Source organism: Penicillium solitum, assembly GCF_028829755.1.
Source record: "Penicillium solitum strain IBT 25940 chromosome Unknown utg000001l_segment0_segment0, whole genome shotgun sequence".
Taxonomy (NCBI): domain Eukaryota; kingdom Fungi; phylum Ascomycota; class Eurotiomycetes; order Eurotiales; family Aspergillaceae; genus Penicillium; species Penicillium solitum.
This window is the reverse complement of record NW_027072121.1, coordinates 3,676,570-3,697,857: the sequence shown is the minus strand read 5'-3', so window position 1 is coordinate 3,697,857 and position 21,288 is coordinate 3,676,570. Positions and strand designations below refer to the sequence as shown.

The 21,288-nt window shown below is 46.5% G+C and overlaps 7 protein-coding genes across 7 annotated transcripts; 6 read left to right on the top strand and 1 right to left on the bottom strand.

The window, feature by feature from the left end:
• Nucleotides 1-2,203: 2,203 nt before the first annotated feature.
• Nucleotides 2,204-4,072, top strand: N7455_001426 (uncharacterized protein; the record flags this gene model as incomplete). Its single annotated transcript, XM_065603994.1, has 1 exon — nucleotides 2,204-4,072. One exon carries the CDS (start codon nucleotides 2,204-2,206, stop codon nucleotides 4,070-4,072), a length of 1,869 nt encoding a protein of 622 aa, XP_065462485.1.
• Nucleotides 4,073-6,020: 1,948 nt separating this feature from the next.
• N7455_001425 (uncharacterized protein) lies at nucleotides 6,021-6,944 on the bottom strand (the record flags this gene model as incomplete). Its single annotated transcript, XM_065603993.1, has 1 exon — nucleotides 6,021-6,944. One exon carries the CDS (start codon nucleotides 6,942-6,944, stop codon nucleotides 6,021-6,023), a length of 924 nt encoding a protein of 307 aa, XP_065462484.1.
• Nucleotides 6,945-7,555: 611 nt separating this feature from the next.
• Nucleotides 7,556-8,779, top strand: N7455_001424 (RTA1 domain-containing protein; the record flags this gene model as incomplete). Its single annotated transcript, XM_065603992.1, has 5 exons — nucleotides 7,556-7,651; nucleotides 7,708-7,806; nucleotides 7,867-7,958; nucleotides 8,044-8,426; nucleotides 8,496-8,779. 5 exons carry the CDS (start codon nucleotides 7,556-7,558, stop codon nucleotides 8,777-8,779), a joined length of 954 nt encoding a protein of 317 aa, XP_065462483.1.
• Nucleotides 8,780-11,344: 2,565 nt separating this feature from the next.
• N7455_001423 (uncharacterized protein) lies at nucleotides 11,345-12,932 on the top strand (the record flags this gene model as incomplete). The annotated part of the gene is made up of 6 exons (XM_065603991.1): nucleotides 11,345-11,518; nucleotides 11,567-11,749; nucleotides 11,818-11,926; nucleotides 12,004-12,437; nucleotides 12,496-12,782; nucleotides 12,839-12,932. 6 exons carry the CDS (start codon nucleotides 11,345-11,347, stop codon nucleotides 12,930-12,932), a joined length of 1,281 nt encoding a protein of 426 aa, XP_065462482.1.
• Nucleotides 12,933-14,618: 1,686 nt separating this feature from the next.
• On the top strand, nucleotides 14,619-14,953 carry N7455_001422 (uncharacterized protein; the record flags this gene model as incomplete). Its single annotated transcript, XM_065603990.1, has 2 exons — nucleotides 14,619-14,626; nucleotides 14,674-14,953. 2 exons carry the CDS (start codon nucleotides 14,619-14,621, stop codon nucleotides 14,951-14,953), a joined length of 288 nt encoding a protein of 95 aa, XP_065462481.1.
• Nucleotides 14,954-15,486: 533 nt separating this feature from the next.
• Nucleotides 15,487-16,407, top strand: N7455_001421 (uncharacterized protein; the record flags this gene model as incomplete). Its single annotated transcript, XM_065603989.1, has 1 exon — nucleotides 15,487-16,407. The coding sequence occupies one exon, from the start codon at nucleotides 15,487-15,489 to the stop codon at nucleotides 16,405-16,407; it is 921 nt and encodes a 306-aa protein (XP_065462480.1).
• Nucleotides 16,408-18,745: 2,338 nt separating this feature from the next.
• On the top strand, nucleotides 18,746-20,656 carry N7455_001420 (putative amino acid transporter; the record flags this gene model as incomplete). Its single annotated transcript, XM_040951504.2, has 3 exons — nucleotides 18,746-19,961; nucleotides 20,017-20,202; nucleotides 20,265-20,656. 3 exons carry the CDS (start codon nucleotides 18,746-18,748, stop codon nucleotides 20,654-20,656), a joined length of 1,794 nt encoding a protein of 597 aa, XP_040818557.2.
• Nucleotides 20,657-21,288: the final 632 nt, after the last annotated feature.

Sequence of the window (21,288 nt, the reverse complement as noted above, 5' to 3'; positions counted from 1 at the left end):
TGAACTGAACCGCCTGAGCAATCAACGACCCAAGATACAGTTGACACAATGTCTAAAAAATCACCATCGTCTTAATTAGGCCGCTTAGGTTTATTCTAATAATAATAGGTATTATATATACGATACCGATTATTTAGAGACTATAAACGATAGGGTTCCTATACTCTAGTCTACGAGAAGCTACCGATTAGGCACAATCGGCGATAGCAATAGCATAGGAGAAGTAGTAAAAGTAGGCGAATCGATCTCGGTAATCCGCTCCTATCTATTAGGTAGGAGATCGTATATAGCTAAACCTACGAAATATACGCTCGCAACGTCTATCGAAGAAATTAGACTAGATTTATATATAGTACCAAGTTGAAGAGGCCTCTACGCCTTATACTATACGCCTCAACGTACCCTCTGGTATATACCTAGTCTTCTATATAGAGTTAATTCGACCTGCCGTAACGGACCCGTTTCCGTCACAAATCGTAGACGATCCGTAGCCACCCCTAGTACTAGTCGACGGCGAGATGGAGTACGAGGTTGAAGAGATCTTATCGACACGGGAGAAACGAGTTGGTAGGGGAATATAGACGGAGGTCCTAGTAAAATAGGTGGGATATGCAGAAACGACATAGGAGAGGTTGGACCTAGTCGAGAATTGCTCGGTACTTGACGACTACGAACGACGGTACGGGCCAGTTCCGAGGCCCTCTCGGCACCGTCTCAACGCCGACGGCGACATCATCGTGCCTGTCGTAAGGATCAATGTGAAGGGGGGTATACTGTAACGGGCCAGAGCCCGGCCTGGATCACGCGAGGGCCGAGGCACGTGCCCACAACATACATAAACCCCCATCGTCGGTAGATAGTGACCTTTTCTCCAAGATTGATGTAAACAGCATGTTGGCCTAGCCTAATTGAATCAATAAAGCTATAGCTCTTCACAGGCGGTAGGCGTTATAGACGAGTACTCGAAAATCCAAAAAGCCCACCGCCTACCGTAGATGGGCGATGTCGCAGTCTACCTATGAGTGCCTCCCAAGCGGTGATTACCTAGCTTCAGAGTACAGTAATGCCCTAACCCAAACATCTACCACTATGACGGGCTCAACCTTGGAGTAGTTTCCATGTTTGCTTGTGTTGCAAGGATTGAGAGAGACCCCATAAGAGCTCTGCTCTTGACCAATCCTTTTCCTCTTTCTTATTCCCCCTCCTGTACTTAGTATTTTGAATCGAATGCACTCTTTTGTTTTAAGATCTGGCAGGTCACACTGTGGGTCATAGTGCCCGTAATACAGCTCTTCTAAGAGCTAATTGGGATGAGAAATATCAGTCACCTTATTAAAAACAGAGGTTGATTTGAAAACAATGAAGAACTGGAAGGATTGGCAGTTCTTAAAGTAAAGCTGGGGGGGGGGATGTCAAAAGCTAGGTTGCAATACTAGTTAATACAGGGTATTCTTACGAGCATCAGGTAACTACTAGTACGAGACATACCTAACTACCATACAAAAGTGCATATTACAGTTAGTCATCATGCACAGATGTCAAATATCGCGGTTTTGTCATTTCAGAAATCAGAGAATTACATATTTTACTAGTCGACCCATACATTGTCGTACAGGCGGATCTTTGTCATGTTCGAATATTGGCATAGCAACATATGGCGGTGGAATGGAGGCCCTGCAGTAGTTGGAAGTTGTTTGTATTACCTTGGTGTTGATCCAGCTGGCGTCACAGCATGCAGTGCAACATGGGGTGGTTCCCTATATTTCAACATTACGAGCGGAGAAAATATGCGTCCATCGGCACGTGGGCCGTGACGGTGAAACGGTGAAACCTCAAATTGTCAGACGGCGCGACAACCGCTTGTGTTGCCGGAAACCGCCAATGACATAGTGACGGCTGCGACGTCCAATTATATACCATTACTCTTTAATATTCTGTATCAATCGGGTCATATGGAGGTAGGTCAACGCATATGTTACGAATTCCTAATATGGCCGAAGTATGATGGCGGAAGACTATAGCTTATAGCCGGACGATATACCGGCCCTGTTACCCTGTTAGCGAAGGTTCCCATGACTTAATGGTAAATATAAATTAGTCTCTGATTCCGGACACATATTTTTCGAGTTGCCCATCGCTTTACCGGAATATTCTACCGTACTTTGCATGTATGACCTGAGAGTCCGGAGTCCCGAATAACACAATGGCGCCTATATCCAAAAAGGAATTGAGAATCTTCACTCCTATTGGAATGATTGGGTACGGATTCTCGCAGGATATCTTCTTCAAAACGTTAGCAGATGGCGTGGATGGCATCATTGCAGATTGTGGTTCGACCGATAGTGGTCCACAAAAGCTCGCGTTGGGGCACACAACAGTTACACCGGCAGCGTATGAGCGGGATCTTGACCTCCTTCTCGCTGGTTGCCATACCTATCGCGTTCCTGTCATTCTGAGTTCTGCCGGTGGTGATGGGGCGAATGAGCACGTCAACCTTTTTATCGAAATCATTAGGAAGCTCATCAAACTGAAGAAGTACCGGTCCATGAACATCATCACGATCTATTCCGAAGTGGACAAGGCTTTGGTGAAATCCAGCTTTGACTCAGGTCGAATTGAACCATGCGGCGAAGCTGTTCCGCCACTGAATCCTGCACACATCGATGAAGCCCCACGGATAGTTGCACAGATGGGCCATGAGCCGTTCTTGAAAGCGATGCAAGACCACCCCGATTTCGATATTATTGTCGGAGGGCGCGCTTACGACCCATCTCCGTACGCGGCATTCTGCCTCTACAATGGCTTCTCAGACTTGGGTATTGCATACCACATGGGGAAAATCATGGAATGTGGTGCTCTATGTTCGAGTCCCAAAAGCCAGTCAGCACTGGCCACTGTACGCAGCGACAGTTTCGATATCACTCCTTTGGATCCTGTTTCTCGCTGTACCACCGTCTCCGTTGCTGCCCACACTCTCTATGAAAAGACTCGACCGGACATCTTAGTGGGGCCAGGGGGTAGTCTTCACTTGGAGAAGGCTACCTATGAGGAGCTCCCTGATTGCCGCAGTGTCCGCGTCAGGCATGGAAGATTTGTCAAAGCCGATACCTACAACGTGAAACTGGAAGGAGCTCGGACGGTGGGATACCGCAGCATGTTTTTCGGTGGCTTTCGTGATCCCATTTTGATCGGTCAGCTAGATATGTTCCTGAAAGGTGTCCAAAACTTTGTTAAGGGCAAGGTCCTAGCGGATTACACACTTCGCTTCCATCAATACGGGAACCATGCCATAATGGGCTCGCTCGAATTCCAAGCAGGAAATACTAAGGAAATCGGACTGTGTGCCGAGGTATTGGCTCCGTCTCAAGCCATTGCTACCCAAGTCAGCAACTTAGCCCGCATTGCTTGTGTGCATGGCCCTTACCCGCACCAATTGGCAACTGCTGGGAATTTTGCAATGCCGTTTCCCCCTTTCGATATCCCTATGGGCGAAGCATGCGAATTTTGCATCTACCACCTTTTGACATGTGTTGATTCCGTCGCGCTTTTCCCGATCACCACTCAGATAATCGATGGCGATGGGACTTTTCAGTCGAACTTTCGCGACCTCAATTCTGGCAAAGAGCATCCCGCCCTGGACACTGCCAGACAAGCACTGCACCAGATGTCAGTTAGTGGGATTACTCGGACAGATTTTCTGAAGCCAGATCCTCCAGCAGGATATTGCTATCTCGGCGATGTCGCTTCAGTCATTCGAACAAAGAACGCTGGTCCTTACGAGTTGACAATGGATGTGATGTTTGACAATGAAGGGATTTTCCAAAAAGTGAAGGCAAGCGGTGTTCTGTCTCCCCGGACTGTCATTGAGATGTATAAGATTCCCCAAGAGCATCTGATTGCTTGTCTTTTTTGGGATCAGGCACTGTCGTTCAAGGCGACCATTAAGCGGCCAGTTGTTTCTGGATCTTTTGGTGACTTGGACGTCCATGGATCTCAGCAGCATGCTCCATTGATTTTCATTTTACTGCCTTTCCCTAGAAAGTCGGTCAATTCAGAAATAAGTCAAAGCTAGCCAAGGGAACTGTACTGGGGGGGGGGGGCTTCCGCCAATGTCGTGGACACTGAACATAGTACAAATTTGTTGCACTGCTTAGAGATCCTTCGCCACTCCTCAGCATAAGACCTGTCGTTCTAGGGAAGAAGGAGATGTGGGGGTAATTGTTGTAAGTTTTATCTCATATCAGCAATGAACGAAACATTACTTTCTCAATGATCCCATCGTCTCTTCAATTTTATCTTGTATAGAAGTCGGATATATCATCACTACCCGTTTGTAAAACTATTTTTCCCATGCACGTAGCATCATTGCGTACAACGAACTTTATTCAACAAGTCTAATGTGTCTACTGTTCGGGCGAGACGTATTCTGTGCTCTGTCCAGTACTGTACAACAGCCCTGCCTCGAGAATCCTGAAATATTAGATGTAAAGACAATCAATGGCAAAACAACAATGGAGTTGGGGAAATCATCCTACGTGACTTTGATCCATTTCTGGAGTTACCTTGCTGGCGATTCGTCTCGTCTCTTCGCCCTGCCCTGGAAAATGTCTTCATAGTATTCCACATATTTTTGCTGATGCGCAGACCAGTTGGTCCAAGAGTCTACCCTATGTCAGGGGTTTCCCATTGCAAATTATATCGGGTCATTCAAGCCCAATGGGGTGGCATCACACTTTGTACCGTTGCAGTAAAGGCATATACTTATCTGCTTATCCCTCCGTCGGTAAATTCCAACACCGGACACGGGGAAAGATAATGGATTTGGATACTTGACTCTGACCGCGATTTCAATGATTATTTTTAGGGTTTCTGAAACTGGGCTCACCCCGCCTTCACCTTGATCATGGTGATGTGGTATAAACGTGAGGAGTAGCCTATAGACTTGCGATCTGGTATCTTTCTACCGAGCCAGGAGCGCTTGTCGGTACACTACTTCTGTACGCTATTGAACACATACATGATACCCTTTCACCTTGGAGATGTAAGCTTAGGGTTATTGGCTCTGTGGCCTCCGTCTGGGGATTAATTATGTTAGCGGTGTTTCCCAGCAGCCCCGTCAAGGTTAGACTCCTAAGTGGCAAGATGAAGGGAAAAGGGAAGCATGAAATGCAAAGTCATCGACTGACTCTAAAGCAAAAGTCTAATCTCGGTTTTCGTTCATAATATGCGCTGTATCTGCGCTTTTACTCGTTGCTTGTTAGTAATCGCCGGCTCGGTTATGATTTGGAAGTCACTTTGGGAAAATAAGGCAGCCCCTCTATAGAGGTTATTCTTGCTGGGATTTCCCCTACTGCACATACAATGGTGCAATTACTAATAATTGCCAACACTGCCGGGCACACGAAAAATTCACCACTACTGGTCTTTTCTCGGTTACTTATTGCGCCTTCAACGGCATCGCTCCTTTGACTATACTGACTACTAAAAAGGTCGAAAATTATCCTACAGCTTCCAAAGCCACGGTCACTATGGCTGTCTTCTCCCTCGTGCATGTTACTGCTCCTTATATATATCTGTTAAGCGAGAACTGGAAACGTGACATGCGGTCCCCCTTGAAGAATTGAATTTGATAACCTGACAGATAAAGAAAACGCTTTACCTTGGTTACGCTTCCTCCATATTTTGTAGTCAGCTATATAATTGTGTAGAGAGAGGCGGAGGCAAAACTAGAGACAAAAGTTCGTTAAAAGAAAGGCAATGCTGATGAGTGATGACAATACTGTGTTAGGTTAAGACAGTCTTGGAAAGTTTTCCGCATTGGTACGTGGGCCGCAGAATTCCAAATGTGCCACCTTTCTATACTAGATATTCTTAGGAAAGAAATAGGGAGAGTTGAACACCATTGATTAGACTCCTATATTTGACAATACGGCACACACCTACACTCCATCAATGCCTGATTTATCTGGTAAATCAGGCATCAAACAAGTATCCTCGTTGGGTACTGCTCAAGTAGCTAGTCACTTATTGGCGCGGCCTTCTCCTTGGAATCTAGCCCGGATAAGCGGCTCCAGGAACTGAAGCATATGTTTCCGTGCCCGTTCAGCTTCATGCGAGATGCCCTGAACTATTTTGAGTTGACTATCGATCCCATGTTTCTTCCATGCGTTGTACAAATCTTCCGAAGTTTGAAGTCTCCCTTGGCCCATTGTGTTTAGTGCTCCAGGTCCTTGTTGGTTTTCTGCCTTGTTTCTGTATTGTTGTAGCCAAATCCAGAATTCCTTGCCACCATGTATCCAATTATCCTCCGAGCCAACTACAATCTGAATAGCAACTTGTTGGATGTGATTTAGGTCGACAGGTCGGCCAAACAATGTCCCCGTGTCTGCTACTCCGATCGGCCACTTTTGCGAGAAATCCAACATGGTCACTCTTCCTGGTGCTCCCACGCTGACAGCCGCCAGTCTTTCGGGATAGAGGTAGAGAAACCGTTGAGCGAATTGACCGCCACCCGAAAATCCCATCATGAAGATTTTATCTGTCCGAATTTCCGGCCACCGCGGTGCAATCTCGTCTAAGATGGACAAAAGTGCCTGATCAGATCGAAGGGAGGGCGAGCGGAGCTTTTTGTATGAATCTAGATCATTCGGACCATCAAGGCCAGCCGGGAACAATGGGGCGAGGATAGCGCATGGTGTTTGGTCGGCAAATGAGACTAATTCTTCCTCATAGATCGCAGTCCACCTCCTTTCCGTGCCATGCACCAAGATAAGCAGTGGGAGTTGTATGCAGTTGGAATTACCACTGTAGTGGGTGGGCGGTATGTAGAGAGCATAGGAGATCCGTGGATCGGATGCTAAAGCTTTGAGCGGCACATGGCCCACCAAAAAGCAGGTTTTGAGATACTGTCTCGGAACATCAGATGTTGACAAAGATCGCTCCATCTTGGCGCGTGGGTTGAAGGCACAGGTTTCATCAGCACTGCCTCTGTATTCACCGGAGTCCTTGGAATATGTATTGGTAAAAGATATTGGCACGGGAAGCGAGATTCGCTTCAGCTTGCGAAGTGCGTCTTGCTCTTATGGCCCGCCAGAGATGTCGATCTGCCGAGGCGCAGTAAAATTGACCGAATCGCTTCTTTTTCGCTTTCAATGCCGAACTTCGCTTCCCCGTACTGATGGAACTCAAATTCATGGAACTTGGTCGGCCTAATTGGTCACAATCTAGTAATATAGATACAGCTCTAACTTTAATGCTATGTATTGAGTATCATGGTGACACAACCATACGATTAATACAGACACTCCAACACAATATGACAAGGTCGTGCAAATATCGCCGCTCCTTGGCAAGACAAACCATTGGTAGGAGACTAATTGCAAATAGAACATTCTCTTGCAGGAAAATCCAAAAATAATCTTGTCGTCCGCTACGCCTCCTTTGCATATATAAGCTGTACAGCAGTCCGATACCAGACCTTCACGAAGTATATCCTCCCATCTTCTTTTACACAGCACAACCTTACTCTGTCATCTGTCTTTCAAGACTCGTGACAATGAGTGGAATTTACCCCAATGGAACTATGATTGATCCCAGCAACTGTACCCTTGACACTTGTCCACTGTCGATGGCGAGATTGACCTACATTCCGGCAAGTATGCCCTTCAACAATTTCCGGTCACAGACGCTAATGTAAGAACCTTCTAGTCACTCTACGTGAATTCTGCGTTTAGTGGTGTTTTCATATTGTATATGGTCATTCAGCTTGTGCAGTTCTTCCTTTACAGAACTTCCGGATATTCAATAGTATAAGCCCCCCTCATATTATGTGCGACCAAAGAACTATTAGTTGACCATTATGCATAGGGAATGTTGATTGGGCTCGCTCTTGAAATCCTTGGTTACGGTGCGCGGATTGCGATGCACTTCAACCCTTTCAAGAAGATAACCTTTGTCATGTGCGTCTCCACTTTCTTTTGAAGTTGCCTATGTCGGGAGATATGGATGAGGAACCTCCTAACTAACTACATACCTTCTAAACAGTCAACTAATCGGCCTTACCATTGGCCCAGCATTTCTGAGCGCTGCCATCTATCTTTGTCTGGGTCGCATTGTTACCGTCTATGGCCCTCAAATTTCAAGAATAAAGCCCCGGTTATATTCTACGATTTTCATGACTTGTGATGTTGTCAGCTTGATCCTGCAGGCCGCGGGTGGTGCGTTAGCAAGTACGGGAGACACCCAAGACGATGTTGATATGGGCGTGAATATCATGATTGCTGGCCTAATTGCCCAGGTCGTCAGCCTCTCTGCCTTTAGTATTTTGTGTGCAGATTTCGCAATTCGAGCGAAGAGAAGGCGTGAACAGCATAACCATCAGCACACACTTCTTCGACGCTCCACTATATGGAAGCTCCTTTTGATAGGTGAGATTTATGACCTTTCATCCACACACCTTAATATTGTTTTGGATAATGGCTTATTATTCGGATAAGGACTCTTCATTGCAACAATCGCGATATACATTCGTTCAGCATATCGAATCGCAGAGCTCTGGGGTGGATTTCAGAGCCATTTAGCCAACGACCAGACCACTTTCATTATTTTTGAAGGCGCCATGATGATTGCAGGTACGACCGTTCTAACCGCCTTCCACCCAGGGCTTGCATTTTGCGGCACATGGAAAAAGATGGCCGGTGGAGCTATTGAAACCGCCCAGTCCGTCATTGTAAAACCCTGTTCAGATTCCGAGTATGAATTACTCGGCAGAAATGCTTAGACACGGCGATATTTGTATTCTAGCTACTTTTGTTCTATCAATTCTAGATCCATATCTGCCCTCATTGTTGCCAGATTCGTCGTACTCCATGAATTTGGATACGTCACCTGCCAATGTCCAATAAAAGCATTCCCTAAGATGGCTGTACTGTTCGCAGCGTCCTCCATATCGTCTTCGGACACACCCGTCGGGCGGTCAATTTCATACGAGATGGACACCTCATGAGGATGTCCCTCTCTCAAAAATTCCCGTGCCTGCGAGATTATAAGCCGCTCATCTTGCTTGCTCGTCTGCGATTCAATCAAAGATGACCTAATGCGCGGGTCCAGCATGCAAGCTACGTAGTAGAGATATTGTCGTCCATCTTGCTTGCAAACTTATTCATCTTTTGGATCTCCCTTTCAACCGTATCTCGGATCTCGGTATCTACAACTTCAAAACCTCCTTCTGCCTTTTGAAATCGGAAATCAGACGGACGTTAACGGGTGGATCCAAACAATCGAATTATCAAAATTCCATTCACTTGGTGCAGTCTATCTAGTTGCGTAATGACTATGCACTTCTTCCAAACAGAAGCATGAATTTAGTCCGTACTCCGTAAAATTACCCAAAATACCATGAGGCTTTCAAATTAAGAAACAAATGCTTAAGCGAAAGAGAGTGGCGTTGAGCCGTAATGGTCATGCAGAAATGCAGAAATCCTAGAAATTTCAGCAATCACACTATAAAACTACACTCAAAGTCTAACCACGCGGGCCGGTTGTCTCAATATGGACCGATAACTGGGCATTCGAACAGTCAGTCTCACAATCCTGTGGCCCACATTAAACTGTCGTGTGCTAGCTCATTCCAAACTGTTTTGGCTACTGTCTTGTACGCCGGAGACCTATAAAAGCTCAAACTGCCTTCCCGAACGGTCAGACTTGAACAAGGAATCATTATTTATTACGAGAAAATCCATTTCAGAGTAGTGGTAGATTCGACAAAATGAACAGCCTGGAAGCAAACGGGCGTTTGTATCTATTCCTTTTACACGAATGCTCTAAGCAAGATCTTAAACTCGTCCGTGTAAATCAAACTGTCAGGCCAGACCCGGTGGAGTGAATAACTATGTGTAAAGTAATTATTTGCTTATAAATTAATTGACCAGATGGTCTACTCCACTCTTTTCCCCCATATAATTTGTTTAGTAAACATCCTCCAATTACCAGCCCGCATTTTTGCGTGATTGTCTCACTATTGGCTCCAAAAAGCCGATATGCGGATCTGTTAGCTGTTTCAGACTGGATATTTAAAATTTAAGCATTTGAACCTTGGCTAGATTCTGGTCATTGCTATCACTTAGCTGGCGAAGTTTGCTATGGCTTGGGTATTGTCCTCTAGTTGCTATATGGATCGTGTGAGCTCATCCCGCTCTTTACCAGTGTCCTTGAAACCCTTTAAGCATCGTTGATAAACAATCTTCTAGTGCTTTTGTTTCGCAGTCTTTGTTATTGGCGAGGAGATCTAGATCCCTCATTCGGGTTGGGTATACTTGCATTCACGGGATAGTGATAGTAGAACGTACTAATGTTGTATAAAGGCGTGCACCTTGAGTATCTGACAGACAATTATCATGACCGGCGATAGGAGGGTGTCGAGTGTGCCTGGAAGCGGCATCTAATTCGGAACGACCTTGACCAGTACTGGCTTGGCTTGGGTTTACAAAGAAGTGGAGTATATTTTAACGGGGTTTGACTGTACACGGCCTTTCTTAGCTGAATGGATCATCCTTTTCGCTCTCTCTCTTATTGATCCATCAAAATTTCCTCATTGTACCAGCCTGACACGGCAACTTTTATTGTCCTTTTAAACCTCAACAATTTTATACACACCAAAGCTCTTATCAACACAAACCTTAAACATTCCCATCTGCACAATGGCACCGTAACGAACACTCCTCTGCATTCTCGAGTTTCATTCTTCGGATTATCGCAACCCCGACCATTACAATCCAGTTCTTTGGAAAGTGTCTAGGTGAGAGCCTAAGCGGCAAGTGCCTCTGACCGTGGTTATCATCCAATTCCCCTGCCCGTGTCCGTTGAGAATACTCATCCTCAAGATTACATTGGCCATTGAAAATGGGGTTCGCATGATAGAAGTCTTTCAGAATACAGAGTTAGGCACTTTCGAATGTTATTGACACATGAGAGGGTCATTCAGGGCATTCTTTAATTTGTAGGGCGTGACCATAGGTGGGCGCGCAGGGGTAAGCGAGCCTCGCATACCGGGGCGAATATCACTTTATGAGGTAACCCGCTTTCTTATGTGTTCCTACATCTAGCCCTTCGACAAGTGAGACGAGCTATTTCTGCAAGACTTCCCCACGTTTGACTGCGCCATGTTGATCTCTCCACGGTTTTGCTCAAGTCGCTTCTGTGCGCTTCCACTGCCGAGAACCGCTTATTTGTTACCCACCCAAAATCTAGCTGACTAGCTCGTTAGTTGATTCTGGGGTACATCCAGAGACGGAGTATTTAGAAAAGCAATCACCCCTCAAACATCCAATAATCAAGCGGGATCATCATGCTCTCAGAATCTGTCCAGTGCAAAGAATCCGACGCGGTGCAGGCCCACCATAGCCGTGAAGAAGTGCCCAGCGAGAATAACTTCCCCCTGTCAAAGCATCGCAGATTGAAATGGAAGCTGGATTTATTCATTCTTCCGCTCATTTCAAGCGTCTACTTTTTCGCGTCGATGGTACGTCAATGACAATCCTTCATGATCATTCATCTAACTCTGATATAGGGTCGCTCGGATTTGGCAAATGCTCAAGTTGCTGGTCTATCTGACGAGCTACACATATCGCCTCAGGGCTATTCGAATGCAGCCACTCTATTTCTAGTTGGATATGTGCTTTTCCAGCTGCCGGGTACGCTATTGATTAAACAGCTCGGCCCCGCCAGGCAGTTTGCTGGAGCAATGATTATCGTACGAATGCACTCGAATTTGTATGCAATGAGATAATGTATTACTAACAATGCATGATCAATTGGTAGTGGGGAGCCATCACGGCCGCAACGGTCTCAATAAAGAACACAACACAGCTTCTGGTAATACGATTTCTGGTCGGTGTCGCCGAGGCATTCGTCCAAGGCGGTGTTTTTTGTGAGTGTTTGAGTCTCACGTTTGTCCACTATTGGGAAAACGCCGCCCAATTCTAACCAAGTCAAATTTCGTTCTAGATTTGAGTTTTTGGTATGAGTATAGCGAGCTTGCGACACGTGGTGCCATTTTCTATTCCATGTCGACCTTAGCAGGGGCTTTCAACGGACTGATTGCATACGGAATCACCAAAGATTTGGATGGGGCCAATGGCTGGAGAGCATGGCGCTGGATTTTTCTTATCGAGGGTATCATGCCATGCGCATTTGCGTTCATTGTGTTGTTCTTCCTGCCAGCTAGCCCCGAGGCGCTTAAGTTTGGCTTCAGCCCCGAAGAAAAGGCCCAGGTTGTGCGTCGTGCCCGAAACGCCCATAACACGTCAGAAGCAAAGTTGCAGATAAAAAGAATCCCACTAGTCCTACTAAGCTTGCATTTTTGGCTTCTTCTAGCTATTGCGTGCTGTGGCCACTTTTGTGTTGGCTCGATGTCCAACTTTCTTCCTGCAATTATTGCGGTACGAGTGAACTGCTACTCCGGGACAGGCTCAAATGGCTGATTGCATTTCGAAACAGAGCTTTGGGTATAATGAAGTCGATACGCAAATGTTTACTGTGATTGTGTATGCGTGTGCATGCATCGGTGTCTTGTTCTGGGCTCGGGTAGCCGATCGAACCAACGCGCGAGGCCTCACTCTTGCTTTATCGACATGCGGAGCAATTGTCGGGTATGCGATGCTAGTCGCGATAGAGAATGAGCACGCTCGATTCGCTGCGACTTGTATCGTTGGATTCTCTATTTATCCAACCATTGTGCTACAATTATCCTGGTCAGCCATGTCTTTTGCTGGCTATACAAGAAGGTATGCTGAGTATCTGCCCATCTTGATAAGCCAGAATACTAAGCAATCATGATCAGGGGTTCTGCTTTAGCCTTCATGAACATCTTCTCGCAGCTGTTTGCCATCTGTGGGACCCAAGCGTATAGTGACCCGCCCTTTTGTACGTCTTAATCGCCCGTTCTACACCCGCATGTATCTGGCCTTATTACTCACAACACAATTAATTACAGACCGAAAAGGAAATTCTTGTGCTCTTGGAATATGCTGCTGCAATCTGGTTCTCTCCTTTGTTTTGCGATGGTATTTGGGAGTTCTGAATGGGAGAAAAGAGAAATCTCAGTATACTGATGAAGCTAACCGCCAGAGACAGAAGAGCTTTGAGGAACTTGGAGACTATCATCCTGGTAAAGTTGAGAGACCATCTCCATACAATATCTACTGACTGTCGTCAATATCATAGACTTCTACTATACAACCTGAACCAGACTGATCAGTCGTGAAATGGCCAATGGCGACTATTCGAGCATCACTCGATTTTCACGTGTAAAATTGGAGGACCCAGATGTTCAGGAATAGATCATGGTTGGTCTATAAGGAAAGTATGGAAAATTGAATGCGAGAATACTTCATGGACTCGAACGATTCAGAAAACAGGAAACAAGTGTAAAGTAGCTTCAAGTTTATCCATGTTGATATCTGCCTAGGTATTTTCTTAAGGCTTATTTTCTCGTAGTATACGCAGCCCTGAGAGAGAACAACGTGAACCTTCTGTCCGATAAAACTGTTGATCGAAGCTACGTAAAATTGCATAAAACCTATCGTTTGAATCAATTCAGTATTATATTCATTGATTTTGAAATGACAAAAGAATGATAACTGTCAGAGTGAGGTATGGTGAAACGCGTAACATTCGTACGACCAAGGCTAGACCTCGCCATACCCGCCCCAAACCCGACCGCCCACGAAAAATCGCCCCACGGGTCGGGTCCAGTCTAAGTCATCAAACCCATGGGCGGTTCTTCCCCGACCCAATACCCAAACTGGAGAGAACTCTCAGATGCGAAAAATGTCTGGTTTATCAGCTAGCGTAAAATCATGCTATATTTTTGGCTTATGATACAGTAAATTGTGGGGCAGAGCGACGCTACGTCGGGCGCAATGCCCGGCGCTTGAAATAATGGTATTACTCACACATATGTGTGACGAATATAAGTTACCTATAATACCACTAATGACTAATGCACTTTGTTATTCATAAATAGTTAGTTAGTTATACAGTTTATTTTGGTTGCCAATGGACGGGACGGGTAAGGGAAAATGAAAACCCGACCCAAACCACGTTTGGCGAAACGACCTCGGGTGGTCTAGGTCTACGTAAGATGCGAAGCACATGATCTTACCTCCTTTCGATTGCCCTCGTCCCTCATACCTTCTTCTCTATCCGCAAGCTTGCAATACCTTGGCTCCAAACCCCAAATCTTGAGCCTCTTGTATCTTGAAGAAATCAATAAGTGCGAGCCTAATTGAACAATCTGGGCCTAGTTTTTACCTCTTTGACCTATATTTACCATCTCCACCCACATCGCGACGTGTTGACTGCAGCGAACATAGACAAAATGGAGGCAGACAGGCAAACACAAAGCGGAGGTAGACCTCTTTCTTCCAAGCGATCATCCATGGCATGTACAGCATGTCGGCAAGTTAAGGTTAGTCTTTCCACTTGATTCCCGAACGCCCGTTGATCCACCTTCTCTTAAGCTGCGATGCGATGCTACGAAATGCTTCCCAGCACCATGCACCCGGTGCCAGAAACATCGAATGTGCTGCAAATTTGACTCCAAGTTTAAAAGAAAACCTATGAGAGGGTAAGCTGCTGATTTGGCATCGTAGCCAGAGATTCTAAATTTCCCAGGTCGCTTGAAAAGTTAATGGAAGAGAATGAGCGATTACGCCAACTGGTCCATGATTCAGGAACTGTGTCTATTGAATCAGACCTCGACTCAGCTTTGCCAGCGGCGCTTGCTTTGCCACCTTCGCGAACGGATCAAGAACCCCCTTTCCTAGGCGGGTTCACCTGGGAGTTGCCAGGATCACAGGCACTCGAAGAAGTTCAATTAGATGCCCTGGCTATCCGTGACCTTTTTGAGCAGTATATCATCCCTACATATAGTGACTCGGAAGATTTACACTGAGCTAATTATGAGCACAGCTTTTCTCGTCACTACTTCCGTCACCTTCCAATCTTGGATTTGAGAAAACCCATCGATTCTATCGAGATCGCAAATCCTCTTCTTTTTTGGACAATCATAGTGATTGCATCTAGAAAGCATCCGCGACATAAACCTCTCTTTTGTTTGCTAAAAGTACCGTTTCTACGGCTTTTGTCGGAATACCTGACTCGCTCCATTCGCAGCATTTACACCATTCAAGCGCTTCTACTCCTTTGTCTTTGGCCTTTCCCCGTCGCAAGTCAATTGGATGATCCGAGCTGGGAATATTGTGGGATTGCCGTTGCCGCTACGCTGAAAATGGGTCTTGACGACTCTCCAGTATACTGGGGCCAAGCTATTAAACCTTGCTCAGATGAGCTTACGTGGCGGTCAAAGACCTGGCTTGGGTGCTTTTTGATCAGCACTAAGTGGGTATATCATATTTGCGTTAATAAAACCGTTCAATAATTGACAAATTCCAAAGTCTTGCAGCTTGTCTCTCGCTACCACCGCCAATGGCCTCTGTCGCTTCACTGATGCCTGGAGTTCGCGACAGTACTAGGGGCAGCCTTCCTGACGATTTTCTGGCGCTACTGGAAGTTCAAGCCCATTCAATCCGAGCAGCTTGTGTGCTGAGCAATCAAATCAACAACACGGCCCAAAGGTCATTCATAGAACTGCTCGATAATGATCTGGACGCGGTGGAAGCTCACAGGTCGAGATGCATATCTGCCTCTCTTCAAATCAGTATACTTGCAGCACGCCTTCGGCTGTACTCACTGCCACTCCTCTCCCGAACCTCACAAAAGACTACAGATGATTGCTCAGATGCCCTTTCCAAGGCCATATGGTACAAAGGCTTCCACATAGCCATGCGAATTGTGCATACTTTTGCTGAACGGACTCAACCAGGCCGCGAAGAAGATTGTGGGTCGACAGATGAGATGCTTAACATTCACTTCCCGAAGCAATATTTCTATGCTCTTGTAATGGCAGGGATGTACTTTATCAACCTGCTAGTTATTGACACCAATATATCGGAATCCTACAAGGTGCTCGCTCAGAATCATATCAAACAAGCATATGAGACGATTGGTGCTCAGTCAACGGAGGAAAGAGATGAAGCTTCACGAGCAGCGAAAGCAATCGACTTCCTCTCGCGCCATGCCGAGGCGCAAAGCGGATCTCTGGAATTGCGTCAACCCACCCATGGAAATCGTTCTTTGAACATAATCAACAACGGGATGAGGATGGCAGGGCAGTTTAGAAGCAAGTTACGTGGCTCTGGGGAATGGGATGTCCCTGAAAATTCACCTGATGGGGTTTCCGAGCTGCCGGTGTTGGAAGATTTAACGGAACTGCCGCCATGGGGAGCCGACTTGTTCGAATGGAATACCTGGTTCGCTGGAGTGGATGATATGACCGCAATGTTCTAAACTCCAATGGGAACTTTTTAGTTCTGACCCCAAACTTTCCTCGCAACGGATTTGGCGACAATGCATCCCGGAGCGGCCAAAATGGTGATGCCAAGCGATTTTCGCTTATCGGACCGAAAATTCGGCCAGTACTACATGCGTGGCATTTGAGCTCACTTTCTCCGCCCCTTCATTGGAAAATATCTTCTTGGCAAGGCTATTTTTTTATATTTGTCTGAGTGATCCTAGTACTGTCTCGCTGGAAGCTTTTACTCGCCATGGACCGAGTTCAACCCGACCTCACCAAAGCCCTGCCGCAGCCTCTATGTCGGATCATTACACCAACTCGGATGCTAGGCTATGGCTTCATTTAATCCTCGAAACAGAGACTCCAACTGTGATTATTTCGGACTCTGGATCGACGGGTTCTGGGCCTGCAAACACTCATTAGGACTTTGCCCTCCGTGCCCGATGATTTGGCGAGAGACCGCTGAATGCACTTCCTGTCTTTGTCAGTCTGTCAGCGGTTCTCCCGGGGTTGCGGTTTGTCTGTGCTGGCTGCAACAGTGGCCCAGGGCCGTGTCGTCAGTTCATCGATCTGTCCCCGCAGTCCCTGAATCTCCTGTAGTTTCTCATTTTGATTTTCTCCTCCGCTGCTGACTCCGGTGTTGGTCGGCTCCAAGGATTCCGGACCTGCGTGGGTCTACTCTTGTTCCACTCGTACACGTCTCCTGGTCCGGGCTGCGGCCGTTGGTTCAAGGTTTTCCGGTCCGTTGATCCTTGTTTCTCTCTGCGCGTTCTTGGTAAGGTGCTCGGGAGTCCCTGTGGGTGGTGGGCCCGCAATTCCGCTCGGCACTATCAGACCACCAACGTTTTTTTCTTACAATCAAGTTCAATAAATATCTTCCACTTGGGCTTCCTTCGGTACAATAAAACCCCTTTGGTACGGTTAGAATCCAAACTCACTATATAGAAGGGACCCCCATGTCTACCTAGATCGCACCTTCCGGGCCGAACTCATTACGTTTATGGGGGAGAAATTGAAGGAGTATGAAAGGTCATAGGGGCACAGTACACTGAACCTTCATCCACTAGTGACACTCAGAATAACACAATATGAGTTCGCACAACTACCTAGGTACCTAGGCAATTTATGGCGATAGAAAGGAGGCCCAAGCTTTAGAGGGTATATAGAGGATACCGGCAACTTATTAGCTTAGACCTTACGGAGAACGTAAAATAAATTTAAAGATATAGGGATTTATAATAACGAATCTGTTAGCATACTAGTACAATATATATAACGTATTCGGTAAGCGAGCTGCGCACCCCACCCAAAACGCGTCCAGAAATTAGCACTTAGTTAGTTCAACCACCCACCATACCACCAATTCGTACTCAATCTTCTCAAAATTCAATAGAGAGAGAGGCCAGGGTCTTATTGGCTATCTAGGCTATTAAGAAGCAAGAATTGAGGTGCTAAACCCAAAAAGGCAAAACTAACCCGATACAGTAATTCACAGGTCCCGCCGTTTACATAAAATATTAATATGACTTGGCTCAACTCGGCTCAACTCACCTCCGAGTGCGACATTCGAACCATAGCATGTGGCCTGTGGCCTGTGTTCCAGGCACACTGCATCACAGAATTGAGAAGAACCATAGGCAAAGCCATGGCGTGATCCACAGCGGAGATTACTACTACTATGGTTTAAGTGGACTAGCCTTGATACAGCACGCGGGTTGTCATGTTCATAAACATGACGGGCCCGGCTCTTCCGGCATCTGCGACTGTAAGCGTTCAATCGCACTCGTATTCTCCGTGTTGCAAATAAATCACTCACGGTACTTTGTGCAAAAGGCAGACGGTCTCCGTTGGACCTCCGCACCTGAACTAACCGCAAAAACAGTGCGGGGCATCACGCGTGGGATATCATTTGCGCTGTCAGCAGTTCGGAGTTCTGAGACAAGCTTTTACCGAAGATTGTGTGGATCCCCGGTGGAACAGTGGCTGACCTTAGTGGCCACTTACAGAGATCGTACGGTGACGAAGCTTTCGCCCTCCGGCGGTAGAGATGGAGCAATGTTACATTTGGCGTTGAGTTCCATGGTTGATGACTGCGGGCTGATAACTCGCTTTTTAAATATTGGACAGACCATTGCTTATCCTGAAAAGGTCCATGCAATTTAGAGGACCAATCCTAGTGCTTCTAGGGTTTTGGCACGCGATACTACCATTTCCTGTGACAACATGATTTTTGTCTGTTCTCCCCATATATGAAGAGAACAGTTTTGTCCTCCACTCCCACTATTTTTCCTGCGTCTCTATTTTATAATTTTTGATTACCCGATTCCCATCATGGCAGAAAAGATCTCCGGCAATATAGGTGTCGAGGCCGATACTTACTCGAGTGGAGACAAGATGGACACCAAGAAGCCTACCGATTCTGCTCCTCCTTACGAACCCGAATCTACCCTTTTTGATGCCAGTCACTACATTTACACGGATAGTAGCATCACCTTTGAGAACTATGTCCACTGGGCCAAGAGGTCACGCGAAATTGAGAAGCGTATTTTGACCGACAATGAGGGATTCGAGGGCATGTTCAGGAAGCTTCTTAACAAAAGGTCTGACGCTCCACTGCCAATTCAGACAGACACCCAGGAACAGAATTCTACTGTGACCGATCCCAGCGCCAAGCCTAGCACAACCGATGATTGGGGCATCACCGAGTCAGAATGGGAACAGGCACAAAGGGCCACACGAACCGCAACCTGGGGTTCAATCTTCTATCTCATTTCCACGGACATTCTTGGACCGACCAATGTCCCCTGGGCGATCAGTCAGATGGGCTTTGGACCAGGTGCTTTACTTTACACTGTTTTCGGCGCCATGGCTTGTTACTCTGGCTTGCAACTATGGAAGACCTTCGTCGGCCTTGACTCCACTCGATTTCCGATGCGCAATTATGGCGATTTGGCTTTCCGCGTCTTCGGAAACTGGGCGCGTATTGGCGTGAACGTCCTACAAAGTTTCCAGTTCTTCCTCAATGTGACCCTGCTCATTGTAAGCAATGGACAAGGATTGGCGCAGATGGCTGTTGGTGCCAATGGCAAAGGGTTCCTTTGTTTCATCGCTGCTGAGGTTATCTTCATGGCCATCGGCTTTGTACTCGGGCAAATTCGGACCCTACAACGCCTTTCTTACCTGGCCAACATAGCAGTCTGGCTGAATGTCATTGTCATCATCATGACCATGGCTGTGGTTCATGAGTATCCTCCTAACTACGAAGCCTCGCTGACTAGCTACGGTACCCCAAAGGGACCCGTAAAGACAACTGGGTACTGGCCTGAGAGCTCAACTCTCGACGACAAAGTCAATGCTATGATGAACGCTGTGTTCGCGTACGGCGGCGCAACCATCTTCAACGAGCTCATGGCTGAGATGAGACGCCCATATGACTTCTGGAAGGGCTTTATCATTGCCGAGATCTTCATCTACGTGTGCTACCTTGTCTCGGGCATGGTTGTGTACAGTGCGCAGGGCCAATTTACATTCAATCCTGCCTACCAAGGTCAGCCGCATAACATCCAAGGGAGGTCTTGAAATTGCTAACAATCATGGAACAGGTATTCCAAATTCTGCCTACAATTTCCAGACTTTAGGCAACGCCATCTCATTTATCACCGGTGTTATCGCTGCACTGCTGTATGGTAACATTGGTATTAAAGTCTTCTACTCTTCCGTGTTACGCGATGTCTTCCGTTTCCCGGAATTGAACAGCCGAACTGGCAAGTGGTTGTGGGTTGGGCTCGGTAAGTTAAGATCTAGTTCTCCCAAGGCTCCGCTTGTACACGGATATTAACAATGCCTCTAGTACCTGTCTACTGGACTCTCGCCTGGATCATTGGCGCCGCAATTCCACAAATCAGCAATCTAACATCCTTTGTGGGAGCCGCCTGCATCCTGCAGTTTTCTTACACATTCCCACCACTGTTGCTGGTTGGGTTCAACGTCCAGAATGATGCGATACTCCCCGAAGAGGAGTTCAATTCCGCAACTGGCCAGGCGCAGCGCGTGGACAATGGAATCAAGCGGTTGATTAGAGGGTACAAGAAGAAGTTTATTTGGAACACTTTTGATCTAATCTACTCGCTTGCTGCATTGTCCGCCGCCGGCCTGGGAATTTGGGCTTCGGTCACTGCCATGAACACAGATTTCAAGTCGGGTAAACTCACCCCTTTCACTTGTGCGAACCCGGCTGGATAGACCAGGGTTCTAGGTTGAGGAGTAGGGCCGGGTGTTGATTTAAACATTGACAAGTTTCATGGGTCAATGGGTGCTTGTGCGAATGTTTGTTTTGTTTTCCTTTCTCTTAGATGTGAACTATGAAGACGTATGGATTGTTGTTGGGGTCTGGGCGTGATATCTGTACTAGTAGCTATATTATTTAGTACTATCAGAGCACCAGTTTTGGTGGTATTGTTGGGGTTAGATCTCAATCTGTGTTGATTGCACTGTGACCTATACAACTATAGAACAATACTAAAACCTTACACATACTACTAGACACATAGTGTTTTAGCCTCTTAGATACACCTAAAAAGGTGACAACATCAGGGAGGTCAAGGCGAAAAAATACCCGGGTCCGGCCGGCAATTTCCATGCCATCACGTTGCACCAGAACATGATCTGGATATGTTATGACAACAATTCCCTGTTATTACTAACAAAGAAGCCCTAGTCCTGCTACAATTTGATAATTTGGTTGACGGCTTTATCCTCGGTCGCCTTCTTGTCGTTCCATGTATGTCGAACGTGTGACATTTGGTCGGCCCACAGGCATAACCCGACATGCTCGGGTATGGGATGTGGGAAGACATGTAGGCTTATGATTGATT